Source organism: Coenobita brevimanus, chromosome 98, assembly GCF_032717465.1.
Source record: "Coenobita brevimanus isolate Jiangsu-jjx chromosome 98, ASM3271746v2, whole genome shotgun sequence".
In the NCBI taxonomy this organism is placed as follows: Eukaryota; Metazoa; Arthropoda; class Malacostraca; order Decapoda; family Coenobitidae; genus Coenobita; species Coenobita brevimanus.
In genome coordinates this window covers 38,509,129-38,529,745 of record NC_137051.1, presented here as the reverse complement: position 1 = coordinate 38,529,745, position 20,617 = coordinate 38,509,129, and the positions used below count along the sequence as shown (strand labels likewise).

The window sequence follows — 20,617 nt, the reverse complement described above, 5'->3', positions numbered from 1 at the left end:
CAATTACATTTCTATTTACGTTCTCTATTTTATTTACGTTATTTACATTTCTATTTTATTTACACTGTGTTATGCACTGTCACTTGAAGTAACTTATAAAACTATTTTCCACTGTTCACTTATATTTATTCATTGCTCTCATTTGCTGTTTACACATTATTTACAATTCCACTTGCACTGTTTTACTCAACAGAAAGATCGTAGTCACTCTCTTTGAATTGTCAGCCCTTTACCTCTTTCCACACGAGGTTTAGTAGGGGGTAAAGGTCACAGGGCCCTTTGTATGGGGCTAAAAAGTGGCTGAAGTTAGCAGGAGCAAACAGACGTACTTTCACCTTGGAAGATGACAGTGAACTGATAGGGGTGGGCCGGGTTGGCCTACCTAGGGAAATGCATTACTGCCAATGTCAGCCTCTTGACAGCTGCTAATATATAGCAGTGAAATGATTGGCAGGAAATCTAGACAATACATTATAAATTAGGTAGTTGCAGGTGAATGTAAATATCACTTAGGCTTCTCCCTTCCCTTCTTATATGTATTTTTAGTACGAGAATAGATTATACGGCATATTTCAAGGGGAAATAAACAGTGAAAATTAGCGAACGGGTGCACGTGACGGGTTGTCAGGTGATAATTAGCCAATTCCAGGTGTATGGTACTCTCACTTACCTTATTTCTTTTTGGTATATATTATTTGGTATAAGAATAGGGCGTAGAGCTTATTTCAATGGATGAAATCAGTGGAAAATTCCAGGGAAGATTTACTTAGCGTAGCACGGCCAGGCAGGCGAGAGGAGAGGGTAATGGAGGGAAGGTAGGGAAGGGAGTCAAGAACGGGGAGAAATTGCTAAATTGTCAACAATGGATGGGAGTACAGATGAGATTAGGAGTGCTGACTAGTGTTGGACATTGGCAGTACTGATAGATGATACAAGCTACCACTTGAAAGCCCGGGGGAATTCAAAATAACACAGAATCGCAAAAGTGACGCCCCGCGGCATGATCCCTTGCTCCCAAGCGTCACGAAAGTGACGCCCTGCAGTTAAGGGGTTAATGCCCCCTAAGAGCGCTATTTTTAACGAGGAATTACCCTTACCACTGCTAATATATCCAAACCTAACCTAAATTTTTGTACCATAACCAAACGTCTTATATTTCCTGCCATATAATGCACACTTCTAAAAAAATTTCCTTAAAAAATCGCCCTGTGTATTTTACCATGGTCATGGTTTGGTTTAAGCCTGCATGTTGAGGTGACTGGTATGAAGGCCACCAACAGTCAGAAGCAAACCACTCGTTGGCCTTACTAATTATTAATTATAATTTCAGTAATGCAGACTTAGATGAGTGTGTATTACCACAAATACATCATAAATAAACAGTAAACTAAGCATTTTGTGGGTTAGATATGCACACACATGGAGCATCAAGTGATTGCACCATGCCAAGCACATCCGGTAGGTAAATTGTAAACAAAGTCAGCCGATTTCTTGCTAGTGAACATAAGACAGCGATGAAAGATTTGAATTGTATGTTTTTATATTTCCTCTTTAAATAAATAATTAATGCACAATTATAAATAATTTAAAGCAAAATTATTATCCTAGCCTTACCAAACCTAACCTATTTTATGCAATTTCAGCATGTTTGGTTAGGTTAATATTGGTTGGGTTAAGTTAGATTGGTCTGGGTTATGGTTTAAGTAAAGTTAGTTTAGACTGAGCTAGGTTAGGTGTGACTGGGTTGAGTTTAGTTTGGTTAGGTTATTTTTGGTTCTGTTGGGTTACGCAAATTAGGTTATGTAAGGCTAATGTATAAATACGTAAAGTTAAGCTTATAATAATAAATTTTGGTAGACTGGAGTAGGTTTTAGAAAGTCTGCAATTATGCTTCATAAACAATTGTAATTGGGATGAACAGTAATAAAAAGAGTAAGGAAAACATTATCATCCATAAACAACCATATACCACCATAAAAATGAATTAGAGTAATACAGAGAATAACTAGGGAAAAAAGGAAGAATTGGTAAAGTATATCTGCTGCTTAAACTAACATGATGGAGTGTATGACCTTGAGTGTTGGGTTTGGTTGTAAACAAACCATGGTCAGACCAACATCAGTTGTATACTGCTACTGTGTTTTTAAAATTATTATTATTAGTAGGTGGGGGCGCTCACCATCCACTCACTCGATGTAGTGCTGCTCTCGGGTGTCTGCCTTTTCCTCTCCTCCATCCTTCTTTCCTTCCATCCTCTTCTGTCTTCCTTTCCTTCATTCTTTCCTTGTCCTTCTGCCTACGGGTACCTTTACACTCTCTCTTCTGTCTTTCTGTCCTTCATTCTTTCCTCTTCCTTCTGCCTGTGGGTGACTCGACACTGAGTGATAAGCCAAATGGTTTCCTGTACACCAGGAAACCATTTACTACACTGGGTGGTAACCATATAACCAAATTTTGGTGCCTGGTGGTTTAGTGGGTAATTATTGCGCTCCAATCGGATTGAGCCGGTGAAGATTTATAACCAAGGGGTAGTTGGGGTTGATTGCTCATGTAATGCCACTCAGGGATGAGTGAGGTTGGTCACTCTCATCTTAAATGTCAGGACCAACTTGCCTAGCCCTGGGTTCCTACGTTTCTCTGTGGGGCGACATAGGATTGGATGATGATGATGGTGATGATTTATTATTTACTTTTTTTTATGTTTCCAACTCTGGGCATAGGCTTCACAGCCTGCTACCAAGGCCCAGTAGTCCTCCTTCATGCCATTCACCTCTACATGTCACCACTTCGGCGTTAACATCCACCGTCCTTATTGAATACATGCTAGGGCTGTCTCATACAGGACTGGTGTAGCGGTATTAGCGGGGGTATTTTTACAACATGTCGGCATGTCTTCTGGTAGATCAGTCAAGCCTGATTTAGTGAAATTCAAATCCATAAACTGTTCTCTGCCCCAGCGGGGATTTGAACCTGGGTCCGGTAGGACCGCAGGCCACCTCTCTACCGCTTGAGCCACTGCTTCCCCCACTCACTTGACATAGTGCAGCTCTGGTGACTTTGCTTTCCTCTCTTCCTTCCTTCTTTCCATCCTTCATTTTATGTCTTTCTTTTCATTCTTTCTTTCCTCTTCTGTTTATGGGTGACCTACACTGAATGACAAGCCAAATGTTTTCCTGTACATCAGGAAACCATTTACTACGCTGGGTGGTAACCATGTAACCAAAATATGACGCATGGTGGTTTAGTGGGTAATGAAGGCACTCCAACCGGTTTGAGCCCGTGTCAGTTTATATCCAAGCGGTGGTTGGGGTTTATTGTTCACGTAATGCCACTCAGGGATGAGTGAGGCTGGTCACTCTCATCTTGAATGTCAGGACCATCTTGTGTAGCCCCAGGCTCCTACATTCCTGATGGGGCAACACAGGATTAGATGATGTATGTATAGATGTAGAAAATTTTGTACAAAAGCAATTGTGAGCCCCCCAAACACCTCTATAGCCCACCACAAGGCCCTCCTTATGTTTGGTTTACACTCTGTTCCTGTCTTCTGCAAACACAGCAAATGCTTTTCTTTGGGGGGGGGGGAGGCCACTACCGTAAGTCGGCAGTTCAGTTTAGTCAGCAAGGCTTCCACCCCTATTGTGCCGACTTAAGGAGTTTTACTGTAATGAGCATGACAGTTGGATTACACTAGTTGAAAATATTAGCTTGCATTTGACCACAATTACAATATTGCTGTTCATGACTTGGGTGTGAACAATGCACCATGAAATTCACCTTCAACCCCAGCTGTGACAGTGTTGGCTAATGAACAGAGAGTATTCATGGCTAAAAGGTCCTGGCAAGAGAAGACAGCTTACTCATATGATGATATCATAAGCTGATGTGCCTGGCCTATGTTTGTGAGTCTTGGCTTTGGTCCAGCTCAGGCATGTGGTAATGATGTTTTTGAATCAAAAAATGCTGTAAAATGGTAGGAATGGAGTTTCACCTGCAAGTGATTAAAAAAAACAAAGAGCTGTAACCAAATACGCAATAGCCAAGGGATCACTGTGTGTGCCATAATTATCGTCAGTTTGGTCTGTGCGTTACAGCTCTGAATGGCAGTTAATACAGCATGCCCTCATTATACAATAACGATGTTTGAAAAAAAAAAAAAACGCATAATGATTTATCTTGTATTGAGTCAGTGACAACATGAGTTCAGTGAAAATGTTTTTTAACAATGGGTCACCCACCCAACAGAGTCAAAACCAGTTTTTGTCCTACCTGATGTGGTTGTTATTTTGCTTGACTGCACTTAACTCTATGCTATCTATCTATCTATCTATTGCCAGACACCTCAATCCCGTTTGGGGTGGCCACAAACAAATCGCCTCCAAGTCGCCCTGTCCCCCGCCATTTCACTCCCCTGCTCGCAACTCACACCCCCCTCTCTCATATACCTCTCCACCCCATCTCTCCATCTCATCCTCGGCCTCCCCCTCCCTCTTTCCTCCTCCACCTCACTCACATACACTCTCTTCGTCAGTCTTTGACCCTCCATCCTCTCCACATGGCCAAACCACCTCAGTGTGTTCCTCATAACGCTTCCTATCACGTCCACATCCACACCACAACACTCCTTTATATCCTCATTCGTCAGCCTGTCTCTCCATGTGACTCCACAGGCTCCTCTTAAATAACTCATTTCCACGGCTCTCACTCTTGACTTGTGTCCTTCCAACAACGTCCAAGCTTCACTTCCGTACGTTAGAGTTGGTATCACAATACTGTCATGTAGTAACTTTTTCACTTCCATGCTCACTTCCCTGTTTCTTATCACTGCTTTCAAAGAACCAGCAACCTTTCTTCCCTGCTGTACCCTTTCAAGTACTTCACCCTCCAAACCTCTATCCTTACTCATCACACTACCCAAGTACTTAAACGTACTCACATTTTCCAATTCCTCACCATCCAACCTCGCTGTACATTCACTGACTTCACCTCTCTCAAAGACCATCACTTTACTCTTCCCTACATTCACCTTTAGATTCCGTTTCTTACACACTCTCTCAAACTCATCCACCAAGCTTGCAGCTCCTCTTTGTCTTCACTCAACAACACAGTATCATCTGCAAACAACAGTACAGGGAGTTTCCAAACACTATCCTCTCTCACCAGGGCCACTCCAACATCCACTACCCTACCTTGTACCTCTTTTATTACCCCATCCATGTACAGATTGAACAACCATGGAGACATGACAGATCCCTGTTTCAACCCAACTTTCAAAGAGAAAAATTCACTTAGTTCACCATCCACACGCACTGCAGCCTTCGCACCATCGTACATACTCTTCACAGCATTCAACAACTTCCCATCTATTCCATATATTCTTAACACTTTCCACAATCCTAGTCTATCCACCCTGTCATATGCTTTCTCCAGATCCATGAAAGCCGCATACAACTTCTTTCCCTTCTCTAGAAACTTTTCCACTAAAGATCTGAGAATGAATATCTGATCTACACAACCTCTTCCCTTCCTAAAGCCTCCCTGTTCTTCTCCAACTAATTTCTCTGTTCTTTCTCTAACTCTGTCAATAAGTATCCTACCATACACTTTCCCTATTATACTAAGAAGACAAATGTCCCTATGATTACCACACACTTCTTTTTCCCCTTTTCCTTTGTACAAGGGAATAATTATACCTGACTTCCAATCCTCCGGGACTCTACCTTCCTCCCAGGCCAATCTGCACATCTTCCACATCCATTCTACTACTATCTCTCCCCCATGCTTCAGCATTTCACCACACACTCCATCAATTCCTGGGGCTTTCCCTGATTTAACTTTCTTCATTGCTTCCACAACTTCTATCCTACTGATTTCTTCCTGTCTTCTCTCCTCCCTCCTTCTTCCAGCCATTCCCCAGCCACTTATACTCGCATTGCTTCCATCCTCCACATTCAACAATTCCTTAAAGTGTTCTCTCCATCTGCTCACTTTTTCTCCCTTCTCCACTAGTAATCTACCATTTTTATCTTTCACTCCCCTGCTAACTTCACTTCCACCCTGTCTTACTCTTTTCACCTCTTTCCAGAACATTTTCTTACAGTCCCTCCACTTTACACTCAAATTCCTTCCAAATTCCTCATCCACTCTCTTCTTACTCTCTCTTACTAATCTTTTCACCTCTCTCTTTCTTTCTACATATAACTCTCTCTTCCGCCTCTCAACTTCTTCCACGCCCCTATTTCTCATCCATTCATTGTATGCTTTCTTCTTTTGTGCCACAGCCCGTTTCACCTCTTCAGTCCACCACGCTGTTCCTTGCACCCCCCTCTGTCTTCTCTTCCTTCCACACACCACATCACATGCTGCACATATTTCTTCTGTAAATATTCTACACACACCATCCACGTCCCCCATCTGCTCCAACTCATATTTGCCCAATCGTTCCTCCACTTCTCTCTTATACTCTGCCTTTTTCTCATCCTCTTGTAACCTTTCCACTCTCGTTGCAACTACTCCTTCCTCTCGTCTTTCCCTTCTTCTATTCCTCCATCTTACTTGAACTTTAACTCTGGCCACCACCAAGTAGTGGTCAGAAAGTCCACTCCCCCAACCTCTATAAACTCTTGCATCCAATATACATCTTCGCATCCTTTCATCCACACACACATAATCAATCATTACCTTCCTTTCACTCAATTCACCACCCACCCTTCTCATCACTCGCCATGTATACTTGTGGCTCATTTTATGTCTGAAGAGGGTATTGGCTATCACCAACCCCCTCCCAGCACAAATGTCCACTAACGCAATCCCATTCTCATCTATCTCAGCAGGCACACCCCACTCACCAACTATTCCATCCACCTTCACATTCCCAACTTTACCATTCATATCACCAATCAAAAACACTCTATCATTCCTTCCAAACTTTTCCATGCACACTTCTACATTTGTCCAGAACTCTTCTCTCACTCTTCTAGCACGATCTTGCATTGGCGCATACACACACACAATCGCCCACATTTGTATTCCAGCTTTCAACTTTACCCACACAATCCTTGATCCAACTGATCCATACTGTCTTATGCTCCTCTTCCATCTTTTACTCACAACTATACATACTCCTTCCTTTGCCCTCTCATTCTCACCTACTCCTGCACATATACCCCATCCATACTCCCATTCTCTCACACTTTCTCCTCTCCATTTTGTTTCAGTTATTCCACATACATCCACTTTCGCATCCTCAAGCACCTGGACAATCTCTCTCTCTTTCACCTCATCATTTGCTCCCCTTACATTCCACGTTCCAATTGCAATGTCCTTTGTCCGGTCCTTGGTCGTCAACGTTTGGTCAGTCCTTGTCCGAGGCTTATTGTTTGTTTTTTTAGTTAGTTGTTTTCCGGGGAGGGGCACTAACCCTCCGCCAACCCTTTTAGTCGCCTTTTACGACAAGCAGGGATACTGGGGGAGTATTCTTGACAAACCCCCTACCTCCAAAAACAAGTCCTAAAATCAAGTTTCCAGTTCAGCTGGTTATTATTTTGCATCACTGCTCTTCACATGCCACTTGAACTCCAACACCACATTGTTTTTCCATCACTAACACAGCTGATAGTGATGAGTGCAAAGACCATCTTTGAACAAATGATCGTATATTGACCAGTGAGGCTTCATATGGGATCGTAATTATCGTATAAACAAAGATTCTATCATCAAAAAAAAAGTCCAGACTTTTTTTCATCATGTAAGCAGATAAACACATTTTGGTTCATTGTATAATGAGGATATGCTTTTTTTTTTTTTTTTTCTTCCTCCAGTAGGTCAGAAGTGACATAAATTGGGTGGTTGGTGTGAACAGTAATTCTGTATAAAATCACACCTTGACTCAGAGTGATGCAAAAATAGCTTTGTCCACATGGTGAGCTATTCCCACCAAGCTCCTGTACAGACATGTCTTTCAAATTTTTTGTACTTTGGTTCATGTTCTTAAGGCCTCCCAGTACCATTTCCATAATACAGCATCCAAAATGAAATTTTAGCATTTTTCATTTTTACTTTGATTTCTTAACATTGCGTGGGCAATTGTATGTGTGTATGCCCCGACAGAGGATCGAGTGGCAAGAGTGAAAGATGAGTTTTAGGCGAGAGTAGAAGCGTGTATGGACAAGTTTGAGAGGAGCGAGAGCGTGCTGTTGATTGGAGACATGAATGGCAAAGTTGGGAATGTACAAGTGGATGGAGTGGTTGGTCAGTGGGGTGTGCCAGCTGACGTAGATGGGAATGGAAGTGCCTTGGTGGACATCTGTTCTTGTAAGGGGTTGGCATTAGCCAACACCTACTTTCGACATAAGATGATCCACCGGTATACATGGAGAGTAATGAGGAGGGCGGATGGTGAACTTGTTGAACGAAAGGCAATGATAGACTACGTGTGTGTGGATGAGTGAATGAGAAGACAAGTGTTGGATGCAAGAGTGTGGAGAGGGTGGGGGAATGGAGTCTTGGACCATCACTTAGTGATGGCCAAGGTAGAGCTGCAAAGAAAGTGGTTGAGGAGACGAAGGGGAAGACAGGAGGAAGCAGCTCCTGTGAGAAGAGTGGAGAAATTGCAAGATAGCGAGAAAATGATAGAGTATAAGAGCATAGTGGAAGAAAGATTGGGAAGGTATGAGCTAGAGCAGATGGAAGGGGTGGAAGACGTATGTAAGATATTCACGGAAGAGATAGGCGCAGCGTGTGAGGCGCTTTGTGGAGTGAGGAGGAGATGCAAGGGTGTGCAAGGGACAGCATGGTGGAATGATGAGGTGAAACGAGCTGTGGAACAAAAGAAGAAGGCATATAGTGAATGGTTGGCGAGTAGAGGTAGGGGAGAAGATGAGAAGTAGAAGAGAGAGGTATATGTGAGCAGGAGAAGGGAGGTTAAGAGACTGGTGAAGGAGAGTAAGAAAAAAGTGGATGAAGAGTTTGGGAGGATTCTGAGTGTGAAATGGAGGGATAGTAAGAAATTGTTTTGGAAGGAGGTAAAGAAAGTAAGGCAGTTTGAAAGGGGAAATAATAGGAGAGTAAAAGTTACGAATAATAGATTGTTGGTGGAGAAGAGAGAGAAATTGAGGAGATGGAAGGAGCACTTTGAGGATTTGTTGAATGTAAAGAGTGAGAGCAGTGCGAGTATAAGTGGTTGGGGAATGGCTGGGAGAAGAAGAGATGAGAGGAGTGAGGAAGAGATCAGTAGGACGGAAGTAGTGGAAGCGATGAAGAAGATTAAGTTGGGAAAGGCCCCAGGAATTGATGGAGTGTGTGGTGAAATGCTTAGGTATGGGGGTGAGATTGTTGTGGAGTGGATATGGAAGTTGTGTAGATTGGCATGGGAAGAGGGAAGGGTTCCAGAGGACTGGAAATCAGGTATAATTGTTCCTTTATACAAAGGAAAAGGGGAGAGAGAAGTATGTGGTAACCATAGGGGTATTTGCCTTCTTAGTGTGACTGGTAAAATATATGGTAGAATACTCATTGATAGGGTTAGGCATATGACAGAGGAGCTAGTTGGAGAAGAACAAGGGGGATTTAGGAAGGGAAAAGGATGTGTAGATCAGATATTTGTTCTAAGATCTTTAGTGGAGAAGTATCTAGAGAAGGGAAGGAAAGTGTATGCTGCCTTCATGGACTTGGAGAAAGCTTATGACAGAATAGATAGGCAAGGTATGTGGAAAGTATTAAGAATATATGAAGTGGAGGGGAAATTGTTGAGTGCTGTGAAGAGTATGTACGAGGGAGCTAGGGCTACGGTGCGAGTGGATGGTGAGCTGAGTGAGTTCTTTGATCTCAATGTGGGACTGAAACAGGGTTGTGTGATGTCTCCAAGGCTGTTTAATATATACATGGATGGGGTTGTAAATGAGGTGCAGGGTAGGGCAGTGGATGTGGGGGTGGCTCTAATGATTGAGGGTGAGATTTGGAAGCTCCCGGTGTTGCTGTTTGCTGATGATACAGTACTGTTGAGTGAAGATGAATTGGAGTTGCAAGGTTTGGTGAATGAATTTGGGACAGTGTGTAGGAGGAGGAATCTGAAAGTTAATGTAAACAAAAGTAAAGTTATGGTGTTTGAGAGGAATGAAGTCACAGAGTGTGCAGTGAGGTTGGATGGTGAGGATATGGAGAATGTGAGTGCATTCAAGTACTTGGGTGGTGTGATGAGTAAAGATGGAACTTTGGGGGATGAAGTGCGTGAAAGGGTACAGCAGGGAAGGAAGGTTGTTGGTACACTGAAAGCAGTGATGAGAAATAGGGAGGTGAGTATGGAAGTTAAGAAGTCACTGCATGATAGTATTGTGATCCCTACCTTGACGTATGGAAACGAGGCATGGACCTTGCAAGAGGGGAACAAGTCAAGAGTGAGAGCAGTGGAAATGAGTTACTTGAGAGGAGCATGTGGAGTAACGTGGAGGGACAGGTTGATGAATGAAGAAGTGAAGGAACGCTGTGGGGTGGATGGTGGATGTGGTTGAGAAGATTAGGAGAAATACACTGAGGTGGTTTGGACATGTTAAGAGAATGGAGAATGAAAGACTGACTAAGAGGGTGTATGTAGGTGAGGTGGAGGGAGGGAGAGGGAGAGGTAGACCGAGGATGAGGTGGAGGGATGGAGTTGAGAGGTATATGAGGGAAGGGGGGTGAGTTGGGGGGAGGGTAGTCAAATGGTGGGTGACAGAGCGACTTGGAGGCGTTTTGTCTGTGGCCACCCTTTGCGGGATTAGGGCGTCGGGCTATAGATAGATGGATAGATAGATAGTATCTCTATTCCCTCTCACTTACTCCTCTGGCATACATCAAAGTTTTTTGCTAATTCTTAGCAATTTTGTTGTACAAATGGATCAGTTCTCTTCCTTTGTTAGTGGTATTGGTTATAATAATCTATACTGTATGTTTATTAGCCTTTGACAGTGTCAAGCAGTGAGGAAGACAATGGGGAACAGTTGGCCAGTGAAGAAAACTCGAGGGAGGCATCACGCAAAGCAGAAGAGTTCACACTAGATTCATCAGACTTCCTCCACATAGATGAGGATCTTAACTTGGAGGAACTCATGAAACAAAAGGTAATAAACTGTAGGAGTGAATTATGAGTGTTTAACATTAATGCCTCTTGTTGTATTTAGGTTTGGTTTGTAAAATGATACTACTGTGATGTGTGACTTATCTTTTTATTGCCAGATATGTAATTTCAGTGTTTTGCCATTCTATTGGAAGGAGCCAAGAACATCAAAACTTTGAATGATGGGTAATTGGATATACATTATATCTCAGGTACTGGGTAGCTACTTCTTATGTTGTAGTGTTATCCCCACAATAGACTCAGTGTCAGTTTGTGGGTCAAATTGAAACTTTGGGGACAATTATTCAGCATATTCTTGAACACCAAATGGAAGTTTCATAGGTAACTGAACATTTTTAAACTATTAAGTATCAGAATTCAAATTCCAGATATGTTTGTACACATGATCAGGAAAGTATTGGCGCACATTCTGCACGAAACAAGCTAACATCACAGATTACGGATATTACAAAATGCCTGGTATTCCTTGCCTTGTTGTCATGATAATGCACAATATTGCCTGCTAGAAACATTTGGTGTCATATCCTTAGCAAGTATTTTCATCATTTGCTCACCTGCAAGATATAATGTTTTTATCTTCCTTAGATGTGGTTGAGATTTATTGCTCACGTTATGCCACTCAGGGATGAGTGAGGCTTGTCACTCGTCCTAAACATCAGGACCAACTTGCCTAACCCTGTACTTCTCCGCTCTTCATGGGGCAACATAGGATTGGATGATGGATGTATGGATGATGGACATCATGAACTATATTAAACCAATCATCATTCATCATTGTTCATATATAAACACTTAAACAAACTTGCATGTGTCAACCATGCTGACCTAATGGTGGCTGTTCATGCTGCTCAGTCTCATGCGGCAGCCTTTCTGTTCAGTCCCTTATCCCTGAGCTCATACTCTGTGACCATATCCTAGGTCTTTTTCAGTCTGCCTCATCCATCTTTGCCCCCAGTGTTCACACCTCTCACTCACCATACCCATTTGTCATCCTCTGTAATGTAGATCAGACTTCTCCAACACAATGCTTTTTTAATCAGGTGTATGTGCTTTCAGTTTTCAGTGCACTTATGCATTTTGTTCAGTGAACTTGAGCAGCTGTATTTATTACAGATTCATGAAACAGTTTTGCTTCTTTCACTCTCATAATTACATTTTGGTTTTATTTTTGCTGTCTCTTGATGATTTTAACTTTTGGGAAAGCTTGCAATGAAAGGGTTAGAAGCAGTTTATTAAACTCCCTCTCTGTGAAAGATCTCCCAAAATGGTGCATCAGTTGGTAGCCAAGAGTAAGACAAAATTTAATTGCATGACTGAGGAAGTTGAAATAAATTTGAACTCTGGTTTTCTGGTTGCCCATCAGGCAGCTCTGCAGGCTTGTTTAGGAGCATACATGAGTGACGTGGAGGATGAGGATGAAGAGCCGATCATAGTGGAGCCAGAGAAGAAGACCACTGTTGCACCACCACCACCTGCTAAACCACAGGTGGCCCCACCAAGGCAACAGCCAACACAGGAGGTGGTCACCATTGAAGACTCAGACGATGGCGAGGTGAAGAAGAAGGAACGTAAAAAGGATAAGGAACCCAGATCAAAGAAGCGAAAGAGAAGCAGGTATCTGATTGGTTCTACCCTACCTCACACTTGTTTACAATATTGGTCCTATTTTCTGAACTGCATTCCTGAAACTGGTAACGAGAGATTTTGAGTTTTGTTCTAGATTAATGTACTTGTTTAAGAAGTTCAGCAAATTTGCCTGGATATATTTTCACCTTAGTAAATGGGCTTGACTTGTGTATGAAGATTTTTATAATATATTATCAGTATTGTAACTAAATACTGTAGTTATGATGCTCATATTCATTGGTTCATAAGGCAAGGATCTTTTATTTCTCATGTATTGGGGCCATGAGCTGAAAGCAACAGCTAAAATGATTAAGTGATATCTGTTAGAAGTGATGTAGCAGAACTGTTGTAAATTGAAACAAGTGCCATTATGACCGGTAAATGACATGTGTTTGAGCGTTCTAGCCAGCCTACGTTCGTTGGGTGTTTTGGAGCTGCAGGTGCCAGAAGGGTTGCCTCTCCGCAGTTCTTAGGTCCTCCTGGCTGAGGGGCATCTGGGTTCCATAAAGTATGATCAGGTACTGATGAGTGTGTGGTTAATCCTCTACCCTCTTATTGAACCCTTACACAGTAGTCAGATGATTGTCCAGGATTGACGATGGTTTAATTGGTAATTTCCTAAATATGTTAAGTTGGAATAAAAATACTGTAATTTAATTGTATAGCTTATGATCAGATATTTGCTGTTTGCATTCATCTTTCCATATGTTCATTACATCATGTTGGGTTTTGTCAGTCAACATTGACATCCAGTAATTCATTTTTAGATTCTTCATTTGTCCGTTCCTTCCTCCTTTCATACATCTGTATAAAGTACTCTTTAGACTGCACCTTTATTGTTATTACAGTCAAACATAGATACTATATATAAAATATGGAGTACAAGTGTATTCAGTCTGAATAGATTATTACAGGATGAGAAACGTTCTTTAAGAAATTTAGAGGCTTTTTATTGGAAGTTCCCTCTTAATGGTGCAGTTTTCCTCTATGTGCTTTGTGAGAAGGTATTGTTGCCAGAGGAAATACTTGGTAGAATCTGGTGTTTTAGGCTCCTGACAACTATAGGTAATATAGCAGATTATGTGTAATAACCCATTCTGCTAAATATCATTAATTACTGGCTGCGGGCTTCACTGTTTACAGGCTTAGTATGGAGCTGAGCCCACACCAGCTCTGCCCTGTCTTCAGAGGCGTAAGTACCAGGGCAAGGGTAGTGACATGTGGTGGGTGACATATTCACCACAGCCTCTCAGCCATTGGCAAAACAAATGCAGTCATTGGTCACTTTGGTTCAGTGTTTGCAGTGCCAGCTAGGATTATTTTTTGTAGCATCACATTATACCCTACATCAGTAGCTGAGTCAGTTTTGTTCATTGTCATTCCTAATACACTTCTCATCTTCCCATTTAATATTATGAAGCCATGAAGGATTGCTGTTTCCTCATAAGAGAAATGAAATGTAATGTGGAAGGAGGCTGTCAAATAATAGTTGGACTGACAGTCTTAGGCAAGTGTTCCACAGTTCAGAGGATTTTTTTCATGATGTTCATGTGGCTGTCATTGTTACTGATGTGACCCTAGGCTCATCTTATATATGAAATTGGTGGAATGTGGCTTAAGTTGCCTTTCTCCTGCAGTCCACCTTCTTTTGAGGAATGAAGAAATAATTGAGAGACATATGTATAATCAGGTAGTTGAGCCATCTGGTTGTATCAGTGCCACCACATGAAGGCATTCCTCCCCAGTATGTGGCTGTTTTTAGGTGTAGGTTTCAAAACTGTTGGCAAATTGAAATAAAGGCATCTCAGTTTGGGAGTATTACCCAGTTAATACATGCACGAAGGAACATCACTAATTGTTGTACAGAATTAATTATGAGCTTGATAGAGCAAGATATGATTGTAACCTAATACCCTATGCTTAATTTATTTTTAATACTGATATATGTTTAAGTTAGGAAAAGCAAAGCATCTCTCCTGCTTCTTTGCATTCATAGCTTCTCATGGTTATTCATATATGTTACCTTACAACCCCAAGTCATCAACAGCAAATAATTGAAAATTGGATTTTTCAGTTTATTGATTTTAATGAGATATTTAACTCTCTGGAAGTACTATGTTGTAACAGTTTAAATAGTGAGTATATTACATGGGTGGCATTATGTGAGCATTAAATCATAACCTTCCCTTGGAAGTAAACCTTTATAGGCCACATCTGGTCAAGCACCTCAACTCGCTAGACCACTGTGTCTAAAAAAATTGTGTGAAGGTAATTGGGCTAATGCACAAGCACAAAGCCCATGCTTGATATCCCTGCATGTATCAGAAAAGTGTCCCATAAAGAGGAAAGTGCCCAAGTGTGGTAGGGGATCTTTGTACTACTGTATCGTACCTTTGGAATTTGCTCAGGAGAAACATCTTGATACCACCGTACAGTAACTCATGGATGAAATAACAGCATAGTACTACTACAGTATTAAATATGTACAGTAGTAGAGTGGCGTCTGTTGCATGGAAGGGTATCATTCAGTATGACAGGTGGTGGATTACTATTGTGGTATAGTGTTAACTCCATGGTAAAATGAACCTGGGGTCATTATATTATATGGTATTTTGACCCTGGGGTCAATTTGCCATTATGATGTTCTGACCTCCTCTATGGTAGTTTGACCTTCTTGGTCTATCTATCTACAGCCAGATGCCATAATTCAGTAAGGGGTGGCCATTTGTCTTTGAGTTAGTTGCTTTACGGGGAGGGGCACTAACCCTCTGCCAACCCACTTGTTGACATATAGGGAACACATACAGATTGGTTATATGGTTACCACCCAGCAGTGTAAATGGTTTCTTGGCTTACAGGAAGCTATTAGGCTTGTCACTCATTGTAAAGCTACCTGAAAAGGAAAGAAGAGTAATAATAACTGACAGGAAAGATGGGAGAAGTGGAAGAGGGAGGGCAGATGCAGAAAAAGAATGATAAAGGTGAAGGAAGAAGTAGGCAGCACTACATCAAGCCCGTTTGTAACTGTGAATATTTGTTAATGAAATGTAATAAGTATATTACTTGACTTTGGTGATAAGTTGTTTAAAATTTGTTTTTATATAATGACATTGCATCCGTTTGTTTGCTTAGTTTCCCCCTATTGGTATGAAAAGTGTGAAATAATGACTAATCATATAGAATATAATTTTTTTGTTTTGTATTAAGCAGGTATACTCACTTTAGATTAGTTTAGGGTAGGTTAGGATGATTATAATAATTTAAGAAAACAATTGTAAAATGAAAAGTCACTGACCTAAAGAATTTAGATGGGGGGTCTTTTCACTGTGAGGGGGGTCAGAATACCACTATAGTATATTGACCTCAGGATCAATCTACTATGGGGATCAGAATGCACTCTCACACTGGTAGTAGCTGCAATTCACTCTGTGTGTGTGTGTGTGTGTGTGTGTGTGTTATATTTGATCATATCCGGTAAATCCCAGGTTAAATGAACATCGGATAATTTTTTTTTAAATTTAGAATTTTTGTGCATTCTTCTGTTTTGTAAGTTGAAAGCAAAGCTAGATATTTTCCTTTTCCCTGTTATGATGATGAATGTATGAATCTTCATTATCTTACTGATTTGGTTATTATTGTAATCATCATCATCATTATCATCATCCTCTTTCCCCAAAAATAAATTGGATAGGCAAGAGCCAAAAATATGAAAAGGAAAGCATATAAGCTGAACTGTCAGCATAGTACCAGGGGAAGCAGATCATACATCCCGGTTTTAAAATTCTCAGTTCCTCCCCATGTAGTTAAACCTCCCAGATTATGTGTTTTATTTAATTAAATTAATCTTGGAACAATTGTGAGGTAGAAACCATTTTGTTGACTGCCATATTTAAAAAGTGGTGCATCCCTTGTCCTGTACATCTCTTCATTCATTATTTTCTTACTTTTGTCATTTTTCTTTACTTCCTCACCAGCCGTCACCAATCATACCTTAGCATATTACAGTGTCATCCTGGTCTTCTGTGCCTTCCATCTTCAGTTCCATCTATATACACCATTTTTGCTACAATGCTCTTAGTCTTCATACACTCTTGGAACATATTGGTACAGTAGTAGACATCCTTACTTCACATCTTTCATAGATATGTACAGCATTTCTTATCAGTGTCACACAGCTCATGATATCTGTTATATTGTATTCCCAAGCATTCTTGATTCTGCAGCTCACACTGTGCTTTCGTATACTGTGTCATACCAGTTTTTCATGCTAAGCACACTTCCCTATAGTCACTGTATTTTCCATCTTCTCTACAAACTTTCCTCATTCTTATACGGTACCAAGGTACTTAAGACTTCCACCATCTTAGCCATTTTGGAGTCCCTAGTGCATCTTCTTATCAGTCATCATCTTTCCTGACAGTCACAACTTTTATCGACATTAGCCTTCAGACCTCACTGGTTCTGCATATTCAGAAAATTCTAAGCCAGTCAGCATAGATTCATTCACTGTTAAAAAGCAGTACAGTATCAGCATATTTCTGATGTGAAACATCACACCTCGAACCATTATCATCAGCTTGCCCTCATTCCGGAACACAGTATGCTTTACATACAGGAGCCATAGTGATGTTTTACATCTTTGTCACAGTCAGTCCATCATCAGTCAGTCAGTTAATCAGTCATTTTGCAAATGATGGCATGCTTTCATTTAAGGAATACCCATATGAGATTGCTGATAGTATAGTTGATCTATCTATCTATTTATTGCCAGATGCCTCAATCCCGTTTGGGGTGGCCACAAACAAATCGCCTCCATGTCGCCCTGTCCCCCGCAATTTCACTGCCCTGCTCCCAACTCACACCCCCCTCTCTCATATACCTCTCCACCCCATCCCTCCATCTCATCCTCAGCCTCCCCCTCCCTCTTCCCCCCTCCACCTCATTCACATACACTCTCTTCGTCAGTCTTTCACCCTCCATCCTCTCCACATGGCCAAACCACCTCAGTGTGTTCCTCATAACGATTCCTATCACATCCACATCCACACCAGAACGCTCCTTTATATCCTCATTCGTCAGCCTGTCTCTCCATGTGACTCCACAGGCTCCTCTTAAATAACTCATTTCCATTGCTCTCACTCTTGACTTGTGTCCTTCCAACAACGTCCAAGCTTCACTTCCATACGTTAGAGTTGGTATCACAATACTGTCATGTAGTAACTTTTTCACTTCCATGCTCACTTCCCTGTTTCTTATCACTGCTTTTAAAGAACCAGCAACCTTTCTTCCCTGCTGTACCCTTTCAAGCACTTCACCGTCCAAACCTCCATCCTTACTCATCACATTACCCAAGTACTTAAACGTACTCACATTTTCCAATTCCTCACCATCCAACCTCGCCGTACATTCACTGACTTCACCTCTCTCAAAGACCATCACTTTACTCTTCCCTACATTCACCTTTAAATTCCGTTTCTTACACACTCTCCCAAACTCATCCACCAAGCCTTGCAGCTCCTCTTTGTCTTCACTCAACAACACAGTATCATCTGCAAACAACAGTACAGGGAGTTTCCAAACACTATCCTCTCTCACCAGGGCCACTCCAACATCCACTACCCAACCTTGTACCTCTTTTATTACCCCATCCATGTACAGATTGAACAACCATGGCGACATGACACATCCCTGTTTCAACCCAACTTTCAAAGAGAAAAATTCACTTAGTTCACCATCCACACACACTGCAGCCTTCACACCATCGTACATACTCTTCACAGCATTCAACAACTTCCCATCTTCTCCATATATTCTTAACACTTTCCACAATCCTCGTCTATCCACCCTGTCATATGCTTTCTCCAAGTCCATGAAAGCCGCATACAACTTCTTTCCCTTCTCTAGAATCATTTCCACTAAAGATCTAAGAATGAATATCTGATCTACACAGCCTCTTCCCTTCCTAAAGCCTCCCTGTTCTTCTCCAACTAATTTCTCTGTTCTTTCTCTAACTCTGTCAATAAGTATCCTACCATACACTTTTCCTATTATACTAAGAAGACAAATGCCCCTGTGATTACCACTTTAAGGAATTGTTGAACAAAGAGAATGAAAGTAATGTGAGTATAAGTGGCTGGGGAATGGCTGAGAGATGGAGGAATGTGAGAAGAGAGGAAGAAATCAGTAGGATGGAAGTTGCGGAAGCAAAGAAAGTCAAAATGGGAAAAGCCCCAGGAAACGATGGAGTGTGTGGTGAAATGCTGAAGTATGGGGGAGAGACAGTAGTAGAATGGATGTGGACTATGTGCAGATTGGCCTGGGAGGAAGGTAGAGTCCCGGAGGATTGGAAGTCAGGTATAATTATTCCCCTGTACAAAGGAAAAGGGGAAAAAGAAGTATGTGGTAATCATAGTGGCATTTGTCTTCTTAGTATAATAGGAAAAGTGTATGGTAGGATACTTATTGACAGACTTAGGGAAATAACAGAGGAATTAGTTGGAGAAGAACAGGGAGGTTTTAGGAAGGGAAGAGGTTGTGTAGATCAGATATTCATTCTTAGATCTCTAGTGGAAAAGTTTCTAGAGAAGGGAAAGAAGTTGTATGCAGCGTTCATGGCTTTGGAGAAAGCATATGACAGAGTGGATAGACAAGGAGTGTGGAAAATATTAAGAATATATGGAGTAAATGGGTAGTTATTCAATGCGGTGAAAAGTATGTATGAGGGTGCTAACGCTGCAGTGCATGTGGATAGTGAACTGAGTGAATTTTTCTATCTGAATGTTGGATTGAAACGGGGATGTGTCGTGTCTCCATGGTTGTTTAAGCTGTTTATGGATGGGGTTATAAAAGGGGTACAAGGTAGGGCAGTGGATGTTGGATTGGCCTTAATGAGAGAAGGCAGCATTTGGAAATTTCCTGTACTGTTGTTTCAGATGGTATTGTATTGTTCAGTGAAGACAAAGGGGGACTGCAAGGCTTGGTGAGTGAGTTGGTAGTTAGTAAGAAACAGAATCTAAAGGTGAATGTAGGGAAGAGTAAAGTTATGGTCTTACGGGAAGTGATGTCACTGAATGTACAGTGAGGCTGGATGAGGAGGAAATGGAAAATGTGAGTGCATTTAAGTACATGGGTAGTGTGATGAGTAAGGGTGGAGGTTTGGAGGATGAAGTGCTTGAAAGGGTACAACAAGGAAGAAAGGTTTGTGGTTCTTTGAAAGCAGTGATAAGAAATAAGGAAATGAGCAGGGAAGTAAAAAAGTTACTGCATGACAGTATTGTAATACCAACTCTAACATATGGAAGTGAAGCTTGGACCATGTTGGAAGGACACAAGAGTGAGAACAATGGTTATCAGTTATTTGAGAGGAGCATGTGGAGTTACTTGGAGAGACAGACTAGCAAATGAGGAAGGGGAGGAACATTGTGGTGTGGATATGGATGTGATAGGAAGCATTACCGTAGGAGAAATATGCTGAGGTGGTTTGTCCATGTGGAGAGGATGAAGAGCAAGAGACTAAGGTGAGTGTATGTGAGTGAGATGGAAGAGGGGAGAGAGAGGGGAAAGCCAAAGATGAGATGGATGGAGTGGAGAGGTGTATGGGAGAGGGGTGTGTGAGCTGCGAGGAAGGCAGTGAAATGGCGGGGGACAGGGCGACATGGAGGCAATTTGTTTGTGGCTGCCCCTTACCAGATTGAGGCATTTGGCAATAGATAGGTAGATAGATATATGTAAAGACAGTAAGTTTTCATAATGCCTCTTTTTTCACCTTGTCATTTTTTTTCTCTCCCAGATCTATAAATACCTTAAATATCTTCCAGTCCTTCACAGTTATGATGTTCGCTCCACAATGTGTCCTCATGCAACTACCTGATCCACACA

At 41.5% G+C, this 20,617-nt stretch overlaps 1 protein-coding gene across 1 annotated transcript in view; it reads left to right on the top strand.

Moving 5' to 3' along the window:
- Positions 1-20,617, top strand: part of Prp4k (Pre-mRNA processing factor 4 kinase) — a 95,253-nt gene that overhangs the window by 20,152 nt on the left and 54,484 nt on the right. Inside the window, exons 4-5 of the mRNA XM_080283824.1 lie at positions 10,935-11,096; positions 12,477-12,727. Coding sequence (XP_080139950.1) covers positions 10,935-11,096; positions 12,477-12,727 — 413 coding nt within the window. The remainder of the gene's footprint in view (positions 1-10,934; positions 11,097-12,476; positions 12,728-20,617) is intronic.